Raw genomic sequence first — 22,834 nt, 5'->3', positions numbered from 1 at the left:
GTATTGGTTAGTTTATACAAGGATGTTTAGGATTCGCTGAAGAACCGAGTAAAATTTGCTTTGAATAATTTTTATTGTTCGTTTGATCAACAAAATTAGGATTTTGAGTTTTGGTTCAATTCGGTTTTTAGGTAACATAAAACATTGGATAGTTCTAATTATTTTGGTCATTTTAGATAATTATTTTGGAAAATGTTAGATAATTGGAATAATTTTAGATAATTCAATTTTAAATATTTTTGTATATTTTATGTAGATTATAATTATAAAATTAATTCACATATTTGATTATTTTAAATCTAAATATAATTAATATCTTAGATATAATAAATTTATTTGTATATTTGAATCTTGGTTTTTGATTAGATTTTGGTCCAGTCTAGATTTTTCAGATATAAGAAACTAAGAAAGAATAGGAGAAACTTTTTGGATCATTTTTTGGTTCGGTTCTTTTTAAATTTTCTTTAGTTCGGTTCTCTCGGTTTTGGATAATTTATCCAGGTACGAAAAACCGGTTCCACGCAAACCAGTTGGACCGATTAATTTAAAGAAGCTCGCACCGGTTAACTCGACCCGCGTTGCCTATATAAACCACTCCACTCTCCTTCCTCAACTTCCCTCCTCTCTTTGAACTTTCCACAGTGAGAAGAAAACAACGATGACTCTAACTCTAAGCATGGCCGAAACTCTAGACGCTCTAATCGACAACTCCCAAGAAACCGATTACTCCTCCGCTCACCCCGAGGAAGACAACACTCAGAACATCGATCTCTCTCTCCTCCGCATCAACAGCTTCGGTAACTCCTCCGATCGCCGCCGCGCGAACTCCTCTCCTCCGCAGTTCCCCTCGCACGGATCTTTCGGCTCTCCTTCCCCCGCCGCCGCCACCAGCCCCGTGAAACGCCCCTCCCCGGAGTCGAAAGAAGCCGACGAGCCTAGACGCAAGAAGCTGTTTCTTCCCCAACCACGCGACGCCGAGGATGACGAAACGATGTCGAATCGCTTGGGATAGTCGAAGATTCCGCTTCCTGTGGATTCTAATCCGACGTCGTCTCCGATCTACAGACGATCTCTCTCCGATACGTTTTCTTCCCGAAGCGGTGTCGCTCAGGAAACAGCACCGTCTCTGCCGCCACGGCCACCGGTCTTCAGGAGGTGCGTCTCCGATGTTTCGCCGGCAGCTTCGAAGGCGTTTCATGGAACTGATGTTGAAGCCAATAAGGTTTAAGAGTTTTTTTTTGTTAATTCGTTTTTGAGATTTAGGGTTTCTGATGATGTTGTGTTGATCATCGCAGATGCTCTATGCTATCAAGAATGGAGTTGTTGAATTGGATCAGTGGTGTGACAAGCTTCTACACTACGGTGAATCGGTGAAACAAGATGGCAGTAGTCCTAAGGTGTTTGATTCTTGATTCTCATTGAGAAGATGTTTCTTGTTCAGCAAGGAAAAGCTTATCCAAAGATTTTTTGATCATGCATGGCAGCGTCTTATCAAGGAGGGAGTTCGTGAACTGGATCAGTGGTGTAACAAGCTCATCAACTACGGTGAAGACAGTAGTCCTAAGGTTCGAGATTCTCCCACTTTTGTTCTGCTATAACCTTGTGGGTTAAAGTCTCTTTCCTTTGGGACCGTACGTGCAGGCACAAGTTGAGTCACCAGAGGAGGAGCACGACAAAGAGTGTAAAGAAGGAGTGAAGGTGGACAGAGTTGGTGAGGCTTTTGTTGTTGAGATCAACTGTCCTTGTGGAAGAAACTACAGAACTCTCTTCTCTGGCCGTGACTGCTACTACAAGCTCTTGTAGACATGGTGGTTTTCATCATCATCATCACCGTATGTGGAAGGATCTCCTGCTCTCATGCTAGATACTAGCTATACACATTTTGTTTCATTCGTATTGTTTGGTACAGATTGTTCCATACGCTTCTTCGTTTTATAGATAGATACTTTACACATTGTTCTAGTGTCATACTCTTGTTACCCTCATTCATTGAAATGGATGTGATTTTTGTGTGTTGTATCGATATCATGTTCAGAGGATGGTAACAGTCTAAATGGCATCGTAAGGAAGTAGCATCCAAAATCCACTCAGTCTGCTGACTTGTTTTTTTTTTTACCTCTAAAGTGAAAACCCTTTAAAGATATGCGTGTATATATTCCTAAATCAAGACACTAAAGTAAAGTTATGTATATATTCAGGACCGCTAAAGTAAAGTCTAAAGCGTTCTTGTTGTATAGTTTTCAAGGATAAAAGATGTTTCCACGGCTTTTGATATCAACTGAGAAACAACGGATAGTAGTTCATAACAACAGAACACAAATTGAGTGTTTTATATTGGACCGTCGTATTCATCCAAAAATAAATAAAAATGAAGATGCAACCCAAAAATAATTCGAGAATGAATATGATAGTTTTTCTTTCTTTTTCATCAAACAACGGTTCTATTTCTCAAACTTGATGTTGTTTCAGGAACCAGACTAGAAACAAAACAACCAGTATACTACAACTCCCTATTGAAAGTTATTGCTATCTTTGCTAATGACTCTAAAGAAACATTTTCAGAAAGGGGAATAAACACAATAGAGAAAGATCTATTCTTCAGTCTTGTCAGTTCCTTTAATTCGGTTGAAAGGATAACAAAATATGATACTTTTATGTTGGTTAACTTGTTATTGCACATTTTGTCTTCATCGTCCAGAAGGCAGCATAGTATCGATTCTGCAAAACAAAACAAATATATAGTTCATTTTGTTCTGTTGCAGTGAGAAAACCAAATATAATTGAAATAGATATGAAAAACTTGAATTATATTTTTCATTTGAAGTAAACTCTTCAACTATTAGACCATCTAAACTGTTTACTAGGTAAATTTTACTTATGTTATTAACAAATAATGACTTAAGACTTATACATATTTCAGTTTTCTCTTCTCGCAATGAAATTGTGTTTGTTAAGCATAAAAGAGTCGCAATTGAGAGGTCTAAGAGATTAAAGTTTTTTCTTCTCTACAGACCTTTCAACAACTATTTTGGTTGTGGTTGGTTGGTATTTTAGGTGGTGGTATATAAAAAAAGACTAAAAATGGTGAAAAGAAAACTTGGACACTAATATTTTAGAATAAAACCAATCAAAAATGTCTAATTTCAGATTTTTTGGATCATCTTACAAAAACTACTTACTTTTTTTATATATACACGTTTTCACATTTATAGTTTTCTATCGTAAAATACCAAAACGTTTATTTGAAAAGAAGAATTACAATGTCATCATCCAAATTTGCTATATTCTGTATCGTGCTTTTTTCTTTCGTTAGCCTTCATGAAGGTATGTCATCTAAGTTTAGGTTTCGTTCAATCATTTACTATCATTACCAGTATAAACATAATCATATCCTCCATTATGTTTTAATTGGTGTGTTCTTTATTTTCTTTTATATAGGTTTCAACCATAGACATCTTTTAGCCGTACCAAAACCGTGCTCTCCAACAGCGAATGGTAAATGGTGCTGCTACCCATCTGGATTTGCATATTGCAATGACAGCCAAAAGAGATGTGAAAAACAATGCAAAGCTTTACCCTAAGTGCAATATAATTGCAGGAAAACCCTCTCAGTTTCCAAAGGAAAAGTATATTATTATAGTTATGTGAATATGTTTTAAATAATAAAACCAATTGAAATGACAACTGTGAATAAGAGATTTTACCAGGATCTCAAGATTTCTTAAACAAGAATTTCTCTTTCTTCTTTTTTATGAATTTTTATCATTTTATTTTTTCTTAAACTAAGAGTATATACTCTAATAAAATAGCATTTGTTCTTAAAATTTAATGTTAATAAGATTTTATTTTCTTTACTTTGAAATTGATATAATAAAAATATTAAATAATAAAAGTCAACCTTTTTAATTTTGTAAAAATAAAAGACTGGTACTTTTATTTTCTTATTGTTTTGTCATATTCTAATTAGTCTTTTATCTATATTATCCGTTTATTTTCTTAAAAGTATATTCTATTTTGTATATGTTTTATTGTAAATGTATGAATTCAATTAAAAAGAAATTTATAAAGATATTAATGTGGTATAGTAATTAATAATAACTAATAGTAAATATGTAAAGGTATTAATTTAATGATTGAATCAAGGTTAATTATACTACGAAAGCGTAATGGAAAAGAAAACAATATAATATATCGAGCGGATTTTCAAGGAATTTTTCCTTCACAGGTTAACCACATGTGTAACTAAACACTAACATCGTCTTCACTTTTGTTAAACATAGTTGACATCTTCTAAATCATGTTAAATATAGTTAATGTTGTTTAAATCGATGTGTAAAATCTGCAAATTTCAAAAATTTGTGTATTTAATGTGAAACAAAAATTAATTTGTGTATTAAATGAAAATCCAAAATATTTTGTGCATTTTATTAGCAAATTAAAATTAGTTCATATATATTTAATAAATTTTTTTTCATAATTTAAACATGTGTTTTAGTTAAACACTAACATCGTCTTTAATTCTGTTAAACATAGTTAACGACGCCTAAAAAGTCTTTAAATTTTAAAAGTTTGTGTATCTAATAAACAACAGAAATTAGTTTATGTATTAATCAATGATTTAAAATAGTTCGTTTATTTTATTATCAAACGAAAATTAGTTCGTGAATTTTTAAGGAATTTTCCCAAAAACAAATGAAATAAAAGACGTATTATAGCGGCTCAGGTCAGCAGAAAATCTGTAAAAATAACAAGCCCATTAGACAGGCCCAGGTTTGCATCAAATCTGTCAAAAATCTTTTTAAGCAGCGTCTTTAGTAAACCCTAAATATATAAACTCATCACTCAATTTTCGCTGGCCTTCACCTCGTCCTTGTAGCCTCTCTCTCTCTCAGGTTCGGTCTCTGAACACTCTTCTGCAACAGCTGTTCGGTTTACTTATTTTGTACGATTTCAATCTGTGTCTTGTTTGTAACTCTTCAGCTATCTTCTTGCTGACACCTGTTTCGCTTCATTACAAATCACTTTTGGATTGAATGTTTTTTTTTGCCTTTATTTTACAGATTTTAAAAGGAGCTTTTGCTTTTCTTCGTTCCCAAGGCAATTCAGAGAGTCAACATGTCCGGGTAAGCTTCTCTTTCGATGCAGCTATGTTGTTACATTTCTCAAAATCTGTGATAGATCTGTAGTTTAGTGTTTACAGATTCATTTTTAGGTTTATAGATTAAGACCTGTGTATGTACTAATTTAGGTGTTTAATCACAGAATCAGTGCTGACGTTTAGGTTTTGTAGATTAGTGTTTGTATAATTTAGCTTTAATCAACATATAATCAGTTTTCGTCAATCATATTCTTTATTTTTTTTTATAATAAAGTATTTTTTTATCTTTCCTCTCTTTTTGGTTTTGAAGTGATGAAGCTCCTGCTGCTCCTGCTGTTGTTCCTCCGGTTGCTGAGGCAGCTGCTGCCATTCCAGAGGACATGGATCTGTTGACTGCATTGGAGTTGACGCTAAGGAAAGCTCGTGCTCACGGTGGTGTGGTTCGTGGTCTCCATGAAAGCGCTAAGCTTATTGAGAAGCGTTCTGCTCAGCTTTGTGTCTTGGCTGAAGACTGCAACCAACCTGATTACGTCAAGCTTGTCAAAGCTCTTTGCGCTGATCACAACATCAACTTGCTTACCGTTCCAAGTGCTAAAACCCTTGGCGAATGGGCTGGTGTAAGTAGTTTGGTTATAGTTTCTCTCATTATCTGTTTGGTTCAAGACTTTCTATATTAATAGTCTTAAATGTGGTTTTGCAGCTTTGCAAGATTGATTCAGAGGGCAATGCAAGGAAGGTTGTTGGATGCTCGTGCCTTGTAGTCAAGGTAAAGAGTCTAATTACATGTCTCATTATTTGTATTTGACTTTGTGTCTATGGTGATTTACTTGTGCTGCTCTACTGTTGCAGGACTACGGTGAGGAGACAACTGCACTCAACATCGTCAAGAAGCATATTGAATCTAACTAAATCAGATTTCAAATGCTTTCATTCCCAAAAGAAACACATTTTGTTTTTTCTTGTCGCCACTTTCTCCACCTCTTGTCTTCGTTGTTTTTGATATTGAATACAGTACTTGTTAGTAGACATGTCTTGTTAAGATTTGTTTGGAAAATGAAGTTTTGATGTTAGCTATTGCTTGCTCGCCTCGCTCTCTTTATTCAATATACTCATTATTGAATTGATAATTCAGTTGATCGAGAGAATACCTCTGCACTGTGGAGGCAATATCATCAAAAACTTCTTTGATTTAATCCCAAGAAGCATGTTCATTGTAGTTGCAGGAATCTTCATTCATTAGAGCAATCCCGGATAAAAGAATAGAGAGGTCGGACATTTTCTAACTAATTCAAACACATTGTTGACTGTTGAGGCTGCAATGAGAAAAACATGATACGAGAATCTCAAAATGAACAAAATGAACAAATAAAGAGCTAACGTCAACAGAGAGTACTGAGTGGTAGAGCCTATGCTTGAGGTTTTGATTATAAAAGACAAATAAGAAGAAGCAAAAGAAGAGGATGCAGTGTTGATTACGTCTATCAGAGAAAGAAACCTAAGACTAAAAGAGACTTGCTTGCGGTAAATCACCAGTTCAGCTCTCTTCTGTTCGAGACAGGTTATCAAAACTCTCTCTTGTGATGCCCGACACTTGAGTTAGTCCTGCACCCATAAGTCCACCAAGAACACACTTCCATTGGAGATTGACATGAGTGTAGCGAACAGAGTTGCTTCCATTCCTTCAGGACACAATCTCGCTGCTAACACAAGAACCGGCGTGAAGGAGGCCAAACAAGATTTGTTACAGAACTCTCAAGTTCTAAAAAGACTTAATTAAAACTCTTGCACAAGCATCAGGCCCTCTACATGGTGTAGAAAGATGGAACGGTCAAAACACTTAAATGCTTCCACCCCTTGGATTCCAACTTTTACGATAGTATTTTTATCAATATTGTAGTAAATAACGTAGGAACGGCGCGACAACACGATCGTATTTGTACCAAAAAATCCAGCAAAGCAGAACATGCCTTCTCCAACCACATTCTTCCACGTAGGAGGCAACATGTATTTATGTGTTGACCACTCCTGCTTTTCTAAATCTCCTATAACCAGCAACTCAAAACTTCTTGCTCTATCACCCCAGGGATACCCTTCGAAGATAAGTAATCCTAACTTGCCATTGTAGTTTATCAGAGGTCCGTCCAATACTAATGTCGTGAAAGTCTTTACCACTTCTATATAACTGAACTCCTCGGACTTAAAGTCAAAGCAAACTATCATAGAAATTCCTGTATACGCATCCAAAGCTCGATAATACAAAACACCATTAATGCATATCCCTTTAGGACAAAAATAATGGGACATGCAACACTTGGTCAGTCTCCATTCGAGTTTTTGAGTTCCTAATGTCAGAACTTGATGCTGCGGACCAAGAATAATATGGTCTGAGTTCCATTCCATGGACAATACCTTGAATTGTTTATCAGTGGGAACATACCCCAAAAAGCTCACCAACTTAAAAATGCTTCTCACGCCAACCATCGTTGTCTTCACTTTGGGTAAGGTTAAAGTTTGTCCCGTGCTAGGGTTACATATTATATGTTCCTTTGAGATCTCCTTATCTATATATGTAAGACAGACCATGCCATGGACAGGATCATTAATGTGACAGGAATAACCACCATAGGGGACACGCGAGAGATAATTGGCTGTTAACGACGCGTTCTCATTAGGATTTTTAAGTTGAGGTGACGAGAAGAATAAGACCTGGCCTTTTTCACCGTAGGACAACAACATATGAGGCCGAACTGAAGATCTAGTGGTGAACAACGTCGAGAAATAAGGAAGGCGAAGTATGGAGGCCCACAGCTTCGATACGCAAAGACATCTCCCTATAGACTTTACAGGCAGTCTCGAGAGTATTTCCATAACGAGATCAATAGGTAGCGGCTTTGAGTTTTCTCTTCCATTAATCAACAAGATTTTTGATTCCGTATTTAGCTGCAGTTCCATGGTGGAGAAGACTCAGCAGTAAACCCTAGAGCTTCCCGTGAGGTTGTAACTTTGTTTACCGCCATATATATATATATAACAAACATACAGAAAGCCCATGTAGCCCAAAATCTGAGACCACGTGTGTTTGTTTCGCTTGTCGGTCACGAAAGCCTATTCCATCACACCTCTGTTTCTTTTTTTTAAGAAAATAATGCATCTGGTTTCACTTATGTTTCAAAAAAAAACCTTGACTTTACTTTTAGAACTTGTTTTGAGTTCTGATAAAAGTAATCATTATAACAATATAGCCTTGATATATAGAACATTATAATCATATTCAGTTTCTTTTAGGTGGGTGGAATATGGCTGTCCCGTTAATTCATATAGGCCTATATACAATTAAGATTGTTTTCATTCTTAGTATGAGACAATTAAAAGATGATTCTGCGAACTTATTAGCATGTGAGATTTATTTTTGATGAAAGATTATATCTAAGTGCATTCATAGATCATGTTCAGAATCAAGCTAGGCGCAAGTCAGGCGGTAGTGCCTACTGCATTTTTGTGTTCTGTTATCATCTTCCTATTTCTTGTCAGATTAATTAGAATCCCTTGCCAATATTCTCATGAGCGTATGTAAGATAACGGTACGTAGCCTCCTTTGCATCACAAAGTAAAGTGTAACCAACGGGGCTGGACTAGTGAGACTGAAAGCATAACTCTAATACAGTGAATTTGCATTTTGATTTCTGTTGGCCATCAGGAAATTTATAAATATCGACATCGCTGGAACTCACAGATTAGTCGATTGATTTCGGCTGGTTAATTTAAAAACAAAAATAAAGTGTATTCAACAACATCACAAGTAAAGATTTTCCGAAACAAAATCCAACATTACCAGTCTGTGTCAAGATTCACTCATCAAAGCAGTAGAAGATTTCATAGACTTCTCTGTTTTAGATTAGTATCTAAAGAGTCTCCGATAACAAGATTCACTTCTCTTACTCAAGGTAGCAATAAAAATTCTTATTAAATAAAGAAAAGGGATTATATATATCAGGGATGGAAATGCTTAATCGATGCATCCGAGGTTAAACATCTTGGATAGATTTGCGCAGTGTCAATATAGTCTTCACATGTGGATGACTTAACATAAAGTTCATCAAAAAAAAAGTCACAAATTGACTTACTGATGAAGAGAAGATAATAAAAAGCTTAAAACATAAAGATAATGACGTCCTACACATTTGTGTAAAGCTTCACGTCCTCTACATGGTCTAGAAAGGTGTGAATTCTACCATACTTAAGCGCATCCATATTTTGGATTTCGACTCTTCTGATAGTTCCCCTCTCGAAATTGTAGTAGAAAACATAGAAAGGGCTGGATGGATATCGCGGAGATAACAAAACCTCATTGTTAGCAGACATTCCGATATAATATAACTGAGCCTCTCCAGCTACATTGTCCCACGATGGGGGAAGACATATACATGCCTCGACCATTCATGTTTCTCAGCATCTACTAGAAGCTACATCTCCATATATCTACTTTCTCCAGTAAGTTCATCCCTATCTGCCGTGAGTGTACCTAGTCTACCCTTGTAGTCTACAAGAGTTGATTCGCGCCAAAGAGCCGCACCCTGAGCTTTTCTAATGAAACTAAATTTCTCAGACCTAACATCAAAGCAAATTATAGCTGAAACCCCCGAACCTCGATCAACTATAGCTTGATAATAGAGACAACCGTCGATGCAGATCCCATCGTATGTAGGATGATGTGGTATGCTACATTCGATCATGGAGATAACCCTAGACTCCCTAACCACGGTGATGATTGATAACTCTCTTTTTATGGCGATGGGTCGGGTCGAAACAATAAATAATAGGCCATGTTTTTTTTACAGTAAAACGCTGTCGTTCTGAACATATATTCACAATTTATTATAAACCGGGATCCGGTTTAGATATACGCAAACCTCTCTCGTTTTGCTTCTTCGGCTAAAAGCTCTTGTTGAAGGCCTGAGCTCGAGTTGAGTTTTGACCCGAGAGATTCTAACATCACCGTCTTTCAATGGCGCATCTCCCCAGAGTTCTTATGGTGAGTGAATTAGTGTTTTCTGATCTCGATTTCCACTTCCCAGTCTTCACTTAACGAATCTCATCTCGTTTGCTTTCACCAGGTGGCGGAGAAGCCCAGCATTGCTCTCTCCATAGCTTCAGTTCTCTCCCATGGACAGGTTACTCTCTAATTGGTAGTATATTCGGTATTATTATTTGTCACCTCTAATGACTGAGACCAAGCAAACACCTTTTGTGTTTTTGATTGTTAAAGTTTCAAACTTTTCTCTGTGGGTTACTCCATTTAGAAGTTGAGTAGTCTATTTTGGGACTTGAATAATCGGTTTCACTTTGGATGTCTGGATTGGCTTTGTAAGTAACATTAAGAACGGATATGATATTGAGACTTTTGGTTTGGTTCCTTAGTTTTGTAATCAGCCCGTTTGCCTTATTATTTTGCCATTTGGTTGCTTGTTGGTGTTAGAGGTTTGGTTTATTGGGGGGTATATCTTCCTTTTTTTTTGCATTCAGATGTCTACAAGGAGAGGCAGTACAGAGGTGCATGAGTTTGATGGGATGTTCAGAGGCTTCAAAGCACACTATAGAGTTACTTCTGTTATCGGACATGTTTTCAGGTTCTCTCTTGTCTATTTATGTTATTCATACCAATAGAAACAGGAGTGATTGCTGCTTCATAGATTACCTTTGAACACTAGAATCTTCCTTAATGTGTACATCACGGTTTCTTTATGAGATGCTTTAAAATCTCTGCTTCCATCGTCTCTGTTAGCTACTCTACTTTTGTATTTTTCTTGCTGAACTTGAGAGTTTAAAAAATGGTTTTATTTTAATTTTTCATTCATTTTGTTTTAATGATTCAATCTTTTGTAAAAAAAACTACTGCTTCCAAAAATTCTTAATTATTTCAAGACAAACTTCTCGGTCTTTCTAAATGCCACTCTCATATTCCAGTGTAGATTTCCCAGAAAAATATCAGAATTGGTCAACCATTGATCCGCAAGATCTTTTCGACGCTCCAATCCAGAAAAAAGAGTCAAACCCAAAGGTATAAATAGTTCTCAGCATCTTATATCTCTTTTATCTGTGCATAGGGAGTGCTTGAGCTGATTTTCTTGCCTTTACCTTGGATATGTTATAGCAACATTTGGACACGTTAGGGATGAGTTTTATTTCTTCAGGAAAAATACAGTATGCATGAGTTTTTCTTGGAACAAGAACTATGCGTATGTTTAGTTAGTGAATAGTAGATATGCATCTTTCTTGTGGTTATATGCTACATGCGTTATTTTATTTTACGCTAATGCTCACTTTTATCTAACAGTCTTCAAATCTCAGGCTCATATTTGTAGGCATCTAAGTAATGAAGCTCGTGGTTGCAATTACATGGTGTTGTGGTTGGATTGTGATCGGGAAGGGGAGAATATATGTTTCGAAGGCAAGTTTATAATTTACCGTTATACACTTTCTTTCTCACCCGCTTTTGGTTGAAACATACATAATCTATTGTTTCTAATCATTTCATCCATTCTGTTGGTAATTGTTGAATTAATGACTGTACTTTATTCTCTGTTATCACACTGTTGAGTCTGTGTATCATGCGAGCATCTAATGGTAAGACTCTTTAAATTGTTGTACTCGTAGTAGATTTGGGGTTCAATTATACAGTTGGCTCTAGCCGATGTGGCGCAATAATCAACATCTTAATCTTTTCCTCCTGCTAAAGTTTTTTTTCTATGCTACTTATATTTGAGAATGCACATGGTTTTGATGGCCATTTCTCTAACTGGTTGACCATTGTAATTTCTGTAGTTATCGAGTGCACTGGCTTCGACATGAAAGATAGTAAGAGAAAGGTGTATCGGGCAAAATTTTCCTCTGTTACTGAGAAAGATATATCAAAGGCCATGGACAACCTTGTTGAACCAAACAGGGATGAGGCACTGGCAGTAGATGCTCGTCAAGAGATAGATCTAAAAGTTGGTGTAGCATTCTCGCGATTCCAAACAAGTTATTTCCAAGGCAAATATCAGAATCTGGACTGCAGAGTTATCTCGTCAGTTTCCTCTCGTCTCCTTCCTTTCCTCTTTTTTTGATTCGTGTTTAATTCTTTCAGCTACTGAAGATCCTTTTAAATGTTTATTTCAGCTATGGGCCATGCCAGACTCCTACCCTTGGGTTCTGTGTGCAACGTTACATGCAGATTAATACTTTCAAGCCAGAAAAGTTTTGGTCTCTACGACCTCATTTGATGAAGGATGGTTATGAGCTTCAACTAGAGTGGGATAGACGTAGATTGTTCGACCTGGAAGTTAGTGTTCCGTTCTTCTGTTAGAAATTAGTTGACATTCTTCACTGTTGCTTTCCAATCTAACGTTGAGATGTATTCATGGCTTTCAAATATTCTAGGCTGCTGTTGTGTTTCAAAAGTTGGTTGTGGAAGGCAGAACTGCAAAAGTAATTGACGTATCAGACAAGCAGGAAGTCAAAGGTCGTCCAGCTGGTCTTAACACAGTGAATCTGCTAAAGGTGAGAGAAGTCTTGACTCTTGATTACTATTCAACCAAAATGAACTTGTCTGGTTATACATTATAGTTAGGCGAACACCATATCATGTACTAGTGATCCCAAAACACCGACTTCAAAACTAGAATCTGCATTCATCCAAAGATTATTTTGTTTCTGTCAGCTTCATTATTGGGGATGAGTTGGCAAAAAATCGAGATGTTATTCTCTTCTTGTTTTACTTATCCTGGTTTTCAATGTTGTTGCGATTAGAGCTTTTGCCATTGCTTAATCTTGTCCTAGTTTAGTTAAAGTAAGTTATATTCAAATTACTCTTGTCTCTCCCTGATCTAGCATAACAATAGCGATTACACAGGTTGCTTCAAGTGCTCTAGGGTTTGGACCTCAGACGGCTATGCATCTTGCCGAGAGATTGTATACTCAAGGCTTCATCAGGTTTGCTTGCTCCATTATTCAGATTATTAATTTCTGTCATTTACTCCTTTTTGCTGGCTTATAATTTTGGCTAATTTGGAAAGTCCCAAATTGTTATAGAATGGTAGTTATGTTTGTTATTGAAAGAAAAACTTAATTCATTTAAACCTGATCCCTCTCATCACGATAATGAAATTTTTATGACTGAAGACTTATGTTGTGTGGTAGCTATCCGCGAACGGAAAGCACAGCCTACCCTTCTTCATTCGACTTCACAGACACACTCAGAGCACAAGTTAGCAATCCAGTATGGGGTGGTTACGTACAGAGACTTCTCTCAGACGGCTTTCAAAAGCCAAAGTCAGGAACTGATGCTGGAGACCATCCTCCTATCACACCAATGCGAGCAGCAACCGAGGGCATTGTTGGAGGAGATGCCTGGCGACTCTATCAGTACGTCTGTCAACATTTTATTGGCACTGTCTCACCTAACTGCAAGTACATAAGGTAAATAAAGCCTTGTCTGCAGCTTGATCCGTGTCAGTTACAGCTTATTCTTTGCACATCTCATATGTGGTATTCTCTTTGGATGGATATCTCAGGACCAAAGTGGAATTGTCAATTGGTGGAGAAATCTTCCATTGTACGGGGCAGCGTGTGACAGAAAAGGGGTTTACAGCTATAATGCCATGGTCTGCAGTAGACGAGAAAAAGCTCCCTTCTTTTCTCAAAGGAGAGAAGATTGAGGTTTCAAGAGTGGAGCTATACGAGGTAGCATTCTTCTCCAGTTTCTGTTGCTACTCTCATTGCCTTGTACTAGGACACTGAGTTCCAGTTTTAGTTTATCATTTCTATTTGTCTTTGAATGTTGTAAAATCTACAGGGGAACACTTCGCCTCCGGACTTCCTTACTGAGAGTGAGCTGATATCTCTAATGGAGAAGCATGGAATAGGTACAGATGCATCAATACCTGTGCATATAAACAACATTGGTGAACGTAACTATGTTCAGGTGGGTTAACTAAAAGGCTATGTGCTTTTTCCTCATGATTATGATGTTAGTTTATTTCAGGAGGATCTGTTTTTGTTTTCTGAGAAATTTCATTAGTCTTTTTTGGTGTTTACATTCTCGTGCAGGTCCAATCTGGGAGGAAATTGGTTCCAACGGCCCTAGGAATCACGCTGATAAGAGGCTATCAGTGTATTGATCCAGACCTTTGCTTACCAGACATTCGGAGCTTTATCGAGCAACAAATCACTCTTGTTGCCAAGGGCCAAGCCGACCATTCACACGTTGTGCAACATGTGATTCAGCAATTCCGGCGTAAATTCAGCTATTTTGTTCAACAGGTGTGCAAAAAGTGGCTTATGTTATGTTGTCTGAAGGCGCTAATTAGATAAAGTTTACGATTTTAATCTCTTTTATATTGTCCTTTCAGATCGAGCACATGGATGCCCTCTTTGAAGCACAATTCTCTCCTCTGGCTGATTCTGGTCGCGCTTTAAGCAAATGTGGCAAATGCTTGCGATACATGAAACACATCACAGCAGTCCCACCACGTCTCTTCTGCGGCACATGCGAAGAAGTTTATTATCTTCCTCAGAAGGGCACAGTCAAGGTAAAACCCGCTTCATTCTAAACTCTTAAGCTGAAACCTCAGGGAGTCTCTAATTTTCGAATATATTATTACTTAGCACGAATCTGAAGTCTTTGATATGTGACTTTCTGACAGCTATACAAGGAACTCACATGTCCTTTAGACAACTTCGAGCTCGTGATCTACTCAGTGCCAGGAACCGAGGGGAAGTCCTTTCCGCTGTGTCCTTACTGCTACAACTCTCCTCCGTTCGAAGGAATTGACACACTCTTTGGAGCTGCTAAGACGGCTAATGCTTCTGCCAAAACCAAAACCGGTTCAGGCATGCCGTGTTCTCTCTGTCCTCATCCCACATGCCCACACTCTTTGAGAAATCAAGGAGTCTGCGCTTGTCCAGAGTGTGAAGGCACTCTCGTCTTGGACCCGGTGAGCTTCCCGAAGTGGAAACTGAACTGCAACTTGTGTAGCTGCATTGTAATGCTTCCGGAAGGTGCTCACCGCATAGCCACGACTAGTAACCGCTGTCCCGAGTGCGATTCAGCCATCATAGAAATTGACTTCAACAAGAAAACTACTCCTCTGGACAATGGCGCCACTCTGCATCAAGGATGTGTTCTCTGTGATGAGTTGCTGCTCTCACTGGTTGAAGTCAAACATGGGAGATCTTTTGTGAGGCGTGGAGGAAGGGGAAGAGGACGAGGGAGGGGCCGAGGCAGAGGAGGGAGAAGAGGATCAAAAGCTGTCGATCCAAAAATGAGTTTCAGAGACTTTTGAAAACCTTAGAATAACCTAAAAGTTCATGTGTTGTCTTTTCGTTACTTGCATCAGAAGTAAAACAGATGGACTTTCAAAGATCTTTACTTGTTGCAATGCTTGCAATATAAGGAAACTCTTCATAATTTTTGTGGCTTAACGCCTCTAAGGAGAAAAACTAGACAATCTTCAATGGTTTGTAAGGTCTAGGTGGTTCACTAGATTCGGGAATTCAGAGAAACATAATTTTGTAAAAAAGTTCAATAAATCAAAATTTATAAAATAATAATGAAAATTAAACTGCATTGAATTAGATTGTTCGTGGAAAGATCCATATAGTCTGACATTGATAGAGGAACAACTTACACTGCTTTATAGCTAGTAATGGTATTGAATATTGATATGTCAAAATGTAGTTAAAAAAGAAAAACACAAAATATAGTTAAGTTAGGATCATTGGTGGTTTATGATTGGATTTCGATTTGATTATTAACGCAGAGGTAGAGAAGCGATAGCAAGCTGGTTCGGTCTGTCGCCAAAGTCTTTGTCTGAGTTTTGTTAGACTTTAGTTAAATAATGCCACAAATCAGGCAATGTATTACGTATGTAAGTAGATTTATTAGTCATTTAAGAAAATTTGTTGTAACTACAAAAGAAACTAATAATTTTTGTGGGATCAGTTGATCCCTTACCTTATCGAAGTGCTTTGCAAAAGCAAATGACTCAATACATCGTTTCTGCTAAAAAAGTCAAAATACAATAAAGTATCTCAAAATATTCTCTAAAACTTTTTTTTTTAAAACATCTCTGCTTTTTTATGTATGAAGATTTTTTTTAGCCTAACCTTATAAAAATATTTTGATTTAATTTAAAACTAATTTTATTACAATAATGTTTTTAAAAATAAAATATGAATTTAATTTGATGTAGAAATTCATACACAATACTTGACCGATGAGGGTAGGATGAGCCATACTATTCTGACCAATTATTGATTTTTGGAAACACAAGAAGTTTCTAAACACCTACCTACGTATGTATATGATTATAAAAATCAAGAAATACTTCTATTTGATTGATATCTGAAATCATACGATTATTATTAATATAAAATTATTATTTATTGCGTGTGATCTCTGACTTTGTCGTTCTTAACTCGATATGGATCGTCAAATCAAGAACACCACATACCACTCACAACAACGATGAAGAACAACAATTCATCAAGTTCCATCAAGAATCAGCCATGTAATAAGAAACCAACCATTCTCTTACTTCTTCTCTCTCTCCTCACCACCTCTCTGCTTATCCTTCGTCTCTCCCAAAACAAAACCATCCTCATCACCACCACCACCACCTCCGACTCCGATCACCACCACCGTCACAGACACGATTCATGTCTCGGACGGTACATATATATCCACAAGCTACCTTCTAAATTCAACACCGACATCTTGCAAGATTGCGAGTCGATTACAAGACCAAAGGATAAGATCAGCATGTGTAAGTACCTCGACAACTCTGGATTCGGACCACGGATCGGTGATGCTGTCTCCATAGATTCTAAGTACTCTCCGAGCTGGCATGCTACTAATCAGTTCATGCTTGAAGTGATTTTCCACGAGAAGATGAAGAGGTACGAGTGCTTGACGAGAAACTCTTCGTTGGCTTCGGCTTTTTACATACCTTATTACGCTGGTCTCGATTTCCGGCGGAATCTGCGGCGGCGTAACGTCGCTGAAAGAGACGCCGCCGGGAAGGAAATGTTTGAATGGCTCAAAAAGCAACCTCAGTGGAAAGGTACGTATGCGTGCTTTATTATTTTTGATAAGTTTCTTTTTGACCCTCATGCTTTTTACTATTTACAATTATTGCTTGTTAGTTTTGATTTTGTCAGTTACCAACAACTTTTCTCCCCTCCCTCTCTGCCGACAAGTTTAATTTTCAAGAGAAAGTTCAAATAGCATGTTCTTTTGCTATAAAATTATAAAATTAAGCTATACAAAAAAATCCATTAAAATTCAAAATAGACTTAAATAGTCTATTTTGTAAATAATTTAAGTGAATATTTAACCGATTAAATATCAATTAAGAAATTAAAAGTAATTTAGTGTGTGTTTTAGCAGTATTTTGTAAACAGAAGTATATTTTTTTGTCAATTAAACCATTAAAAAATTGAATAAATGAGAGTGAAGGATATCAACAGAGTGTCCATCTGAGATACGGTTAGAACCTCTTTAGAAACTCCATATACAAATTTTTGGTTGGTCATTGGTCTATTTTTAAAAAAAATATTATATCAAATTCTAATATAAAAGATTGAGAATCTCGGTTATATATTTTAACCAAAAAGGTTGCTCAAATCTCTTTTATCACACAAGAAAAATACGTAAAATATTAGTTTGTCTTACGGTCAGATTTGTTCTTTGTTTCTTGATAAAATAATTAATGTTATTCCAATGTTGTCGGCCAATTATTATGTGTTTTGACATACTCTAAAATTAATTTTTAATTGAAATCCAGGTATGTCAGGTAAAGACCATTTCCTCGTAACCGGTCGGATATCACGAGACTTCCGGCGAAACCCTGACAACAACTCCCTGTGGGGAACCAACTTAATGCTATTACCAGAGTCACAAAACCTCTCTTTCCTCACCATTGAACGAAGTCCAACGAGCCACAACGAGTTCGCTATTCCTTATCCAACTTACTTTCATCCCACTTCAACCGTCGAGATACGCCAGTGGCAAGACAAGATCAAGCTCACAAACCGAACAGTACTCTTCTCATTCGCCGGAGCTGAAAGACCGAGCAGAAGCCATAACGGTTTGGTTCGCACTCAAGTCATTCAACAATGTAAGAGTTCTTCCAAGACTTGTAGGTTTCTTGACTGTGACGTTAAAGCCAACGGCTGCGATGATCCGATGAGTCTGATGAAGCTTTTCGAGAGCTCGGTCTTCTGCTTACAACCACCGGGTGATTCGTTAACTAGAAGATCGGTGTTTGATTCTATCTTAGCCGGCTGTATACCGGTTTTCTTTAACCAAGGAAGTGCATACAAGCAATATGTATGGCACTTACCGAACAACGATGGTGAATATTCAGTTTATATACCAGTTAAAGAGCTGAGAACCGGGGGAAAGAGTAAAATCGAAGAGATTTTGCAGGGAATACCGAATGAGAAAGTGATTGATATGAGAGAAAACGTAATAAGATTGGTTCCAAATATTGTATACACTAAACCAAACCGATACAAACCGGATAGAGAGACATTTGAAGATGCTTTTGATGTTGCTGTGAAGGGAGTGATCAAGAGAATAGAAGAGAAAAGGAGAGAAATTCAAGAGTAACTAGACCCAAAATGGATACATTCCTACATTTGTTTTTGTATTTAGATATAAATTATCTTGTAGAATGTTTCTCATTCTTTCAACTACATTTAAAATAGATAAGAATATTTAACATTTTTACCAATTTAAAATAGATTAAAATACTATGTGAAAAGGAAACTTCACCAAGAAATGTAATGGTAAATAAAACCCATTCTTTCTTTTATCATTAGTTCGTAATCTGTCTGTATTTCTCACTTACTGTAGCTTTATGAAGCTAAACAATGTGAAGATGTTAAACATACTAATCAAATCTAAAATGAAGGGACGGCGAGACTTTTGTAGTGGGTTTCCTCTTAGATTATACGGTCAGTTTCTGGAGATGTTGGTAGAAAAAGTTCAAAATAGCATTGTCGTACGTGAAGATTATATAAGAGCATGTGTTCATCTCGCTGGTTTTGTTGTAATTTGTTGAGGATTCAGCTTCGCTAACAAAATCCTTGCATGTATCCATTGTAAATATCTAAATGATCAATCAAACCACAACATTATTCACACAAAAAGCAAAGCCAGAGACCGTGCAGGATCATGAGACCACTCGGGAGGAATAATTAGAAAGACGATTTGGATATTACTAACCTGAGATCCAAGTTGATCGCATACATGGCATGGGGAAACGTTTGGACTATTGTTGAACACCTGAGAGTATCATCACATAACATTAGCCTACAAGGGCAAACCAAAAGCAACTTATGCCTTTTGAACAGTTGATTTGAAGTGTTCCACTGAAGATGATTGTTAAAAACGTGAGATTATGACAACCTAAGTTATGCATTTGGTGTAACATAAGTGGATACTCGATTTAGAAAGAATAAAAACTAATTAGCACATTTCATAGATATTCAAGTAGATAGTAGATGAACAAATGAACTAGCAAGAAGATGCCAGGCCAAGCTCACTTGAAACGACCGAGAGATTATTTACCATCCTGAAATATATAATATCTTGAAAGAATCATTGAATACTGAGTGGCCAAAACTTTCTGATAAAAGAACAAGTACTCCAGTTTTTTCAACTGTAGCTTTCATTTTAGCAACACCAACCTAACATTTAAAATAAAAATAAAAATTGTATGCATAGATTCAGAGTAAGCAACTAGATTAGATAAAAACAATCTACTTTCAAATAAAGTGTCGTGACTTGCAAAAGAAAAGCAATTTTAATTCTATATTTTTCTGCTTAGACTAGTAACTTAGCATGATAACAATTTAAGTAAAAATAAATACCTGATCAAGCGCAGATGCAAAATTGTCCAGTATATGGCCTTGATTAACCAATTGGTTAGCAAGACCACCATACAACTTCTCTACTTTCGCATAGAATGGAGCTTCGTGTGTAACTTATGCAATCAATATTGACAAGGTTATTTTAAAAAGAAAAGATCAAAAGAAATTACATATAAGAGTAAGAACAATCAATCCAAGGTCGACGTGTTGCCAGTTGTGTATTGATATAGTGTAATCCTGAACATGATCACTTGATTTGGGCAAGGTAATGAGGTTAACACGAGTTTGTGTATTAATTATTCTTCTACTTCTAGTTCTACTCAAGACCTACTTATTAAGAGTATTTAAGCCTTTTTCTACTTTTTTTTTATAAACTAGTCCTTTTCTACTTTAAAAGTGAACTAAGTAGCGGAAATTCTGGTTGATTAGGATATAATGATGTCTTATACAAAATTTTATGAAATTTTCATGAGTTTTCTAAAAAATTAGATTTGAAAAATTTCTGCTCACTCTCGCTTCCGTTTATATATATATTTTTTTAATGTATGAAAATACCGTAAATTAATGAAAAGGTTCTAGTTTTTTTTTAAACACCAAGTTTAGCTACAGAAATTAACATACGAATCAATGTGCAGTATGCGCCAAAAGATTTCTAGTTAAAGCCAACCTTAAGTTGACAAAAAAAAAAGAGCCAATTCAGTATGCGCCAAAAGATTTCTTATTTCTTATTTTCGTTTTGTTTAGCTACAGAAATTAACATACGAATCAATGTGCAGTTAAGCATACGTAAGAGGAGGTGCTACGTGAGCAGCATGCGAAGAAAAGAGAGGGCAGATGTCAAATTCACTTGATACGTGGTGCCCTCGCAAACATCACTGCATCATTACAAAACCAACAAAAGGACAAAATTTTCAATCTCAAATCGAGGCGATAACTCGATAAGGAAAGGGTTGATGATTCCTTTGGTCAAATTTATAATTTCAAATTGAATCATTGGTGCAATCGTAAAACGACGATCTATCAATCAACAAAAAGATCATAGAAAATACTTTAGGGATTAATGACAAATGCTGGAAAAAAAACCAAAATCTAGCACAGCTATAATTTCCTAAAATTATGAGATGAAAACTTACGAGATTGCTGATTCTTTTAAAACATATAATCGATCGGACAACCAACTCATAATTCTTTTTTTTTTCCCTTAAAACAATTAAATATTATTGAAAAGTGAAATTTAAGTGGTACAAATTGTAGAAACAATTTGGTTATAAATTGGTCACCTGACAAGAAATATGGAAGTATAAACATGGAAACAGTCAACTTATAACTATTTAATGGTTTAAATATTTGCTCTAAAGTTTAAAACCAAAGTTTAAGGCCTCCTAAATCCTAATTATTAACTAGTTGATCATTTTTGGTAAAAAAAAAAACAGTTGATCATATAAACATTTTTGAAATATCCTTTTCAAATCAAAGATTAGTCTTAACCGTAAATCACATTTTTAAATTTATCGTTTATTAAGAAACATTAAGAAAAAAAACAAAAAAACAGCCGATCCGAGCATGTCACATACGCAGTGGGAAGGACACTCACAAGGACACCCGAGATAGCGTTTGGAAACGCATTGACTCTCGGTATGATCCACGAGTTGACCATCGCCCATCCTTCAAATATGATCACCGACATGATAGCAAACCTGTTGATCGTAAAAGGGATCCGCCTACCCGTGACTCCTATAATAAACGAAGATATGATGAGTCTTTTCTCTCAAGCAAACAAAGGGAGGCATCACGCAGGGAGAGAGACAAAGGAAAAGATAGAGAAATCTCACCTAGCAAGACCGACACTCGGGAATTGGCAAAGGAGATTGCTCGTGAACCTCTTCCTGTTGCAGCTTTCCCCCAGCAATCAGAGCCCATCCCCACTGCTGTACCAGCAAGACAAGCTACAGTTTCTCCAGAACTCACCAGGGACAGACCCTTCAGGCTAAACCTCCAAAAGAAAGCTTTCACAGACCTGAAACAAAAAGAAAAAATTTTAGATGAAGATGAGGTTTCAGATGAGGGAAGTTCTGCTAGGAAAAGCTTAATTTTTGAAGCTCCTCCACACCCACCTTCGGTCAATCTACCTATCACCCTGGCCAAAGATACATCAATCAAGGAAACACCTAAAAGTTGGTATGATATGACACTAGAAGAGGATGGTTCTATGACTGAAGAAGCGATGAACACAAAAGGCCCCTCACAGAGTCCAAACAACAGTACTTTACCACTCACTGAGAGAATCCTGGAAGAAGAAGACTGGTTGGATGATGGGAATGACTTTGGGGATGTAGATGGCAATGATTTTGGAGAAGAAGATATTGATTTGATGGAGGAGGATGATCTACTTGGCGAGGAGCTAAGGATTGAAAACGAGAAGCACCTCCAAATCGATGACTCTGGAATCGAAAGGGTAGACGGAGGAGCGACTCTTGAAATCACAGACGGCTCTGGCTTGGGCAAGGTCGTTGAATCCACTGTCGACGCAAAGAACAAGACTCCTACGAAAGGGGCCAGTTCTTCATCGGATCGTGTCTCAGGTTCTTCTGCATCGATGAAGAAGAAAAGAGGGTCGCGTAGTCCTTCGGCCTTTGGAGTTTCGCTAAGACAACGTAATCTCAAAGCTGGGCTTGGCTCTCCAAAGTCCCTCACAGCAGGCCCAGGGCCAAATGGATCAAAAGTAAGACAACCAGGCCCATCTCCATCAGCTAATCAGAAAAAAGCCCGCGAGGCAGTTTTACTAAAGAACACCAATTCTAAAGTGGCAAGCGGAAGGCC

At 36.9% G+C, this 22,834-nt stretch overlaps 3 protein-coding genes, 1 long non-coding RNA gene and 1 pseudogene across 6 annotated transcripts; 4 read left to right on the top strand and 1 right to left on the bottom strand.

The window, feature by feature from the left end:
* Positions 1-203: 203 nt before the first annotated feature.
* On the top strand, positions 204-4,189 carry LOC103857419 (annotated as a pseudogene).
* Positions 4,190-4,811: 622 nt separating this feature from the next.
* Positions 4,812-6,174, top strand: LOC103857421 (40S ribosomal protein S12-2). 2 transcript variants are annotated; one of them, XM_009134594.3, is made up of 5 exons: positions 4,812-4,892; positions 5,061-5,123; positions 5,409-5,715; positions 5,799-5,864; positions 5,948-6,174. In XM_009134594.3, exons 2-5 carry the CDS (start codon positions 5,116-5,118, stop codon positions 6,005-6,007), a joined length of 441 nt encoding a protein of 146 aa, XP_009132842.1. In that variant the 5' UTR covers positions 4,812-4,892; positions 5,061-5,115; the 3' UTR covers positions 6,008-6,174. The 2 variants fall into 2 exon arrangements, with proteins under 2 accessions (XP_009132842.1, XP_009132843.1); XM_009134595.3 differs by lacking the exon at positions 4,812-4,892 and adding an exon at positions 4,919-4,942.
* Positions 6,175-9,971: 3,797 nt separating this feature from the next.
* On the top strand, positions 9,972-15,568 carry LOC103857411 (DNA topoisomerase 3-beta). Of its 2 annotated transcripts, none has more exons than XM_009134582.3 (15): positions 9,972-10,130; positions 10,213-10,269; positions 10,622-10,725; positions 11,063-11,156; positions 11,447-11,546; positions 11,921-12,164; positions 12,257-12,419; positions 12,518-12,637; positions 12,990-13,069; positions 13,277-13,555; positions 13,651-13,819; positions 13,932-14,060; positions 14,186-14,398; positions 14,488-14,667; positions 14,782-15,568. In XM_009134582.3, exons 1-15 carry the CDS (start codon positions 10,104-10,106, stop codon positions 15,418-15,420), a joined length of 2,598 nt encoding a protein of 865 aa, XP_009132830.1. In that variant the 5' UTR covers positions 9,972-10,103; the 3' UTR covers positions 15,421-15,568. The 2 variants fall into 2 exon arrangements, with proteins under 2 accessions (XP_009132830.1, XP_009132831.1); XM_009134583.2 differs by having other exon boundaries at positions 9,989-10,130; positions 11,068-11,156; positions 14,782-15,559.
* A 249-nt stretch (positions 15,569-15,817) lies between these two features.
* LOC103857410 (probable xyloglucan galactosyltransferase GT15) lies at positions 15,818-18,954 on the top strand. Its single transcript, XM_009134581.3, has 2 exons — positions 15,818-17,199; positions 17,923-18,954. Exons 1-2 carry the CDS (start codon positions 16,605-16,607, stop codon positions 18,747-18,749), a joined length of 1,422 nt encoding a protein of 473 aa, XP_009132829.2. The 5' UTR covers positions 15,818-16,604; the 3' UTR covers positions 18,750-18,954.
* Positions 18,853-21,644, bottom strand: LOC117132786. The gene is made up of 2 exons (XR_004456339.1): positions 19,368-21,644; positions 18,853-19,251 (listed from the first exon to the last, which is right to left on the bottom strand). It is a non-coding gene; the product is annotated as an uncharacterized LOC117132786 (long non-coding RNA).
* Positions 21,645-22,834: the final 1,190 nt, after the last annotated feature.

This window comes from Brassica rapa, chromosome A03, assembly GCF_000309985.2.
Source record: "Brassica rapa cultivar Chiifu-401-42 chromosome A03, CAAS_Brap_v3.01, whole genome shotgun sequence".
Lineage (NCBI taxonomy): Eukaryota > Viridiplantae > Streptophyta > Magnoliopsida > Brassicales > Brassicaceae > Brassica > Brassica rapa.
The sequence above is the reverse complement of the archived record's forward strand: the minus strand, read 5'-3'. Positions and strand labels throughout refer to the sequence as shown.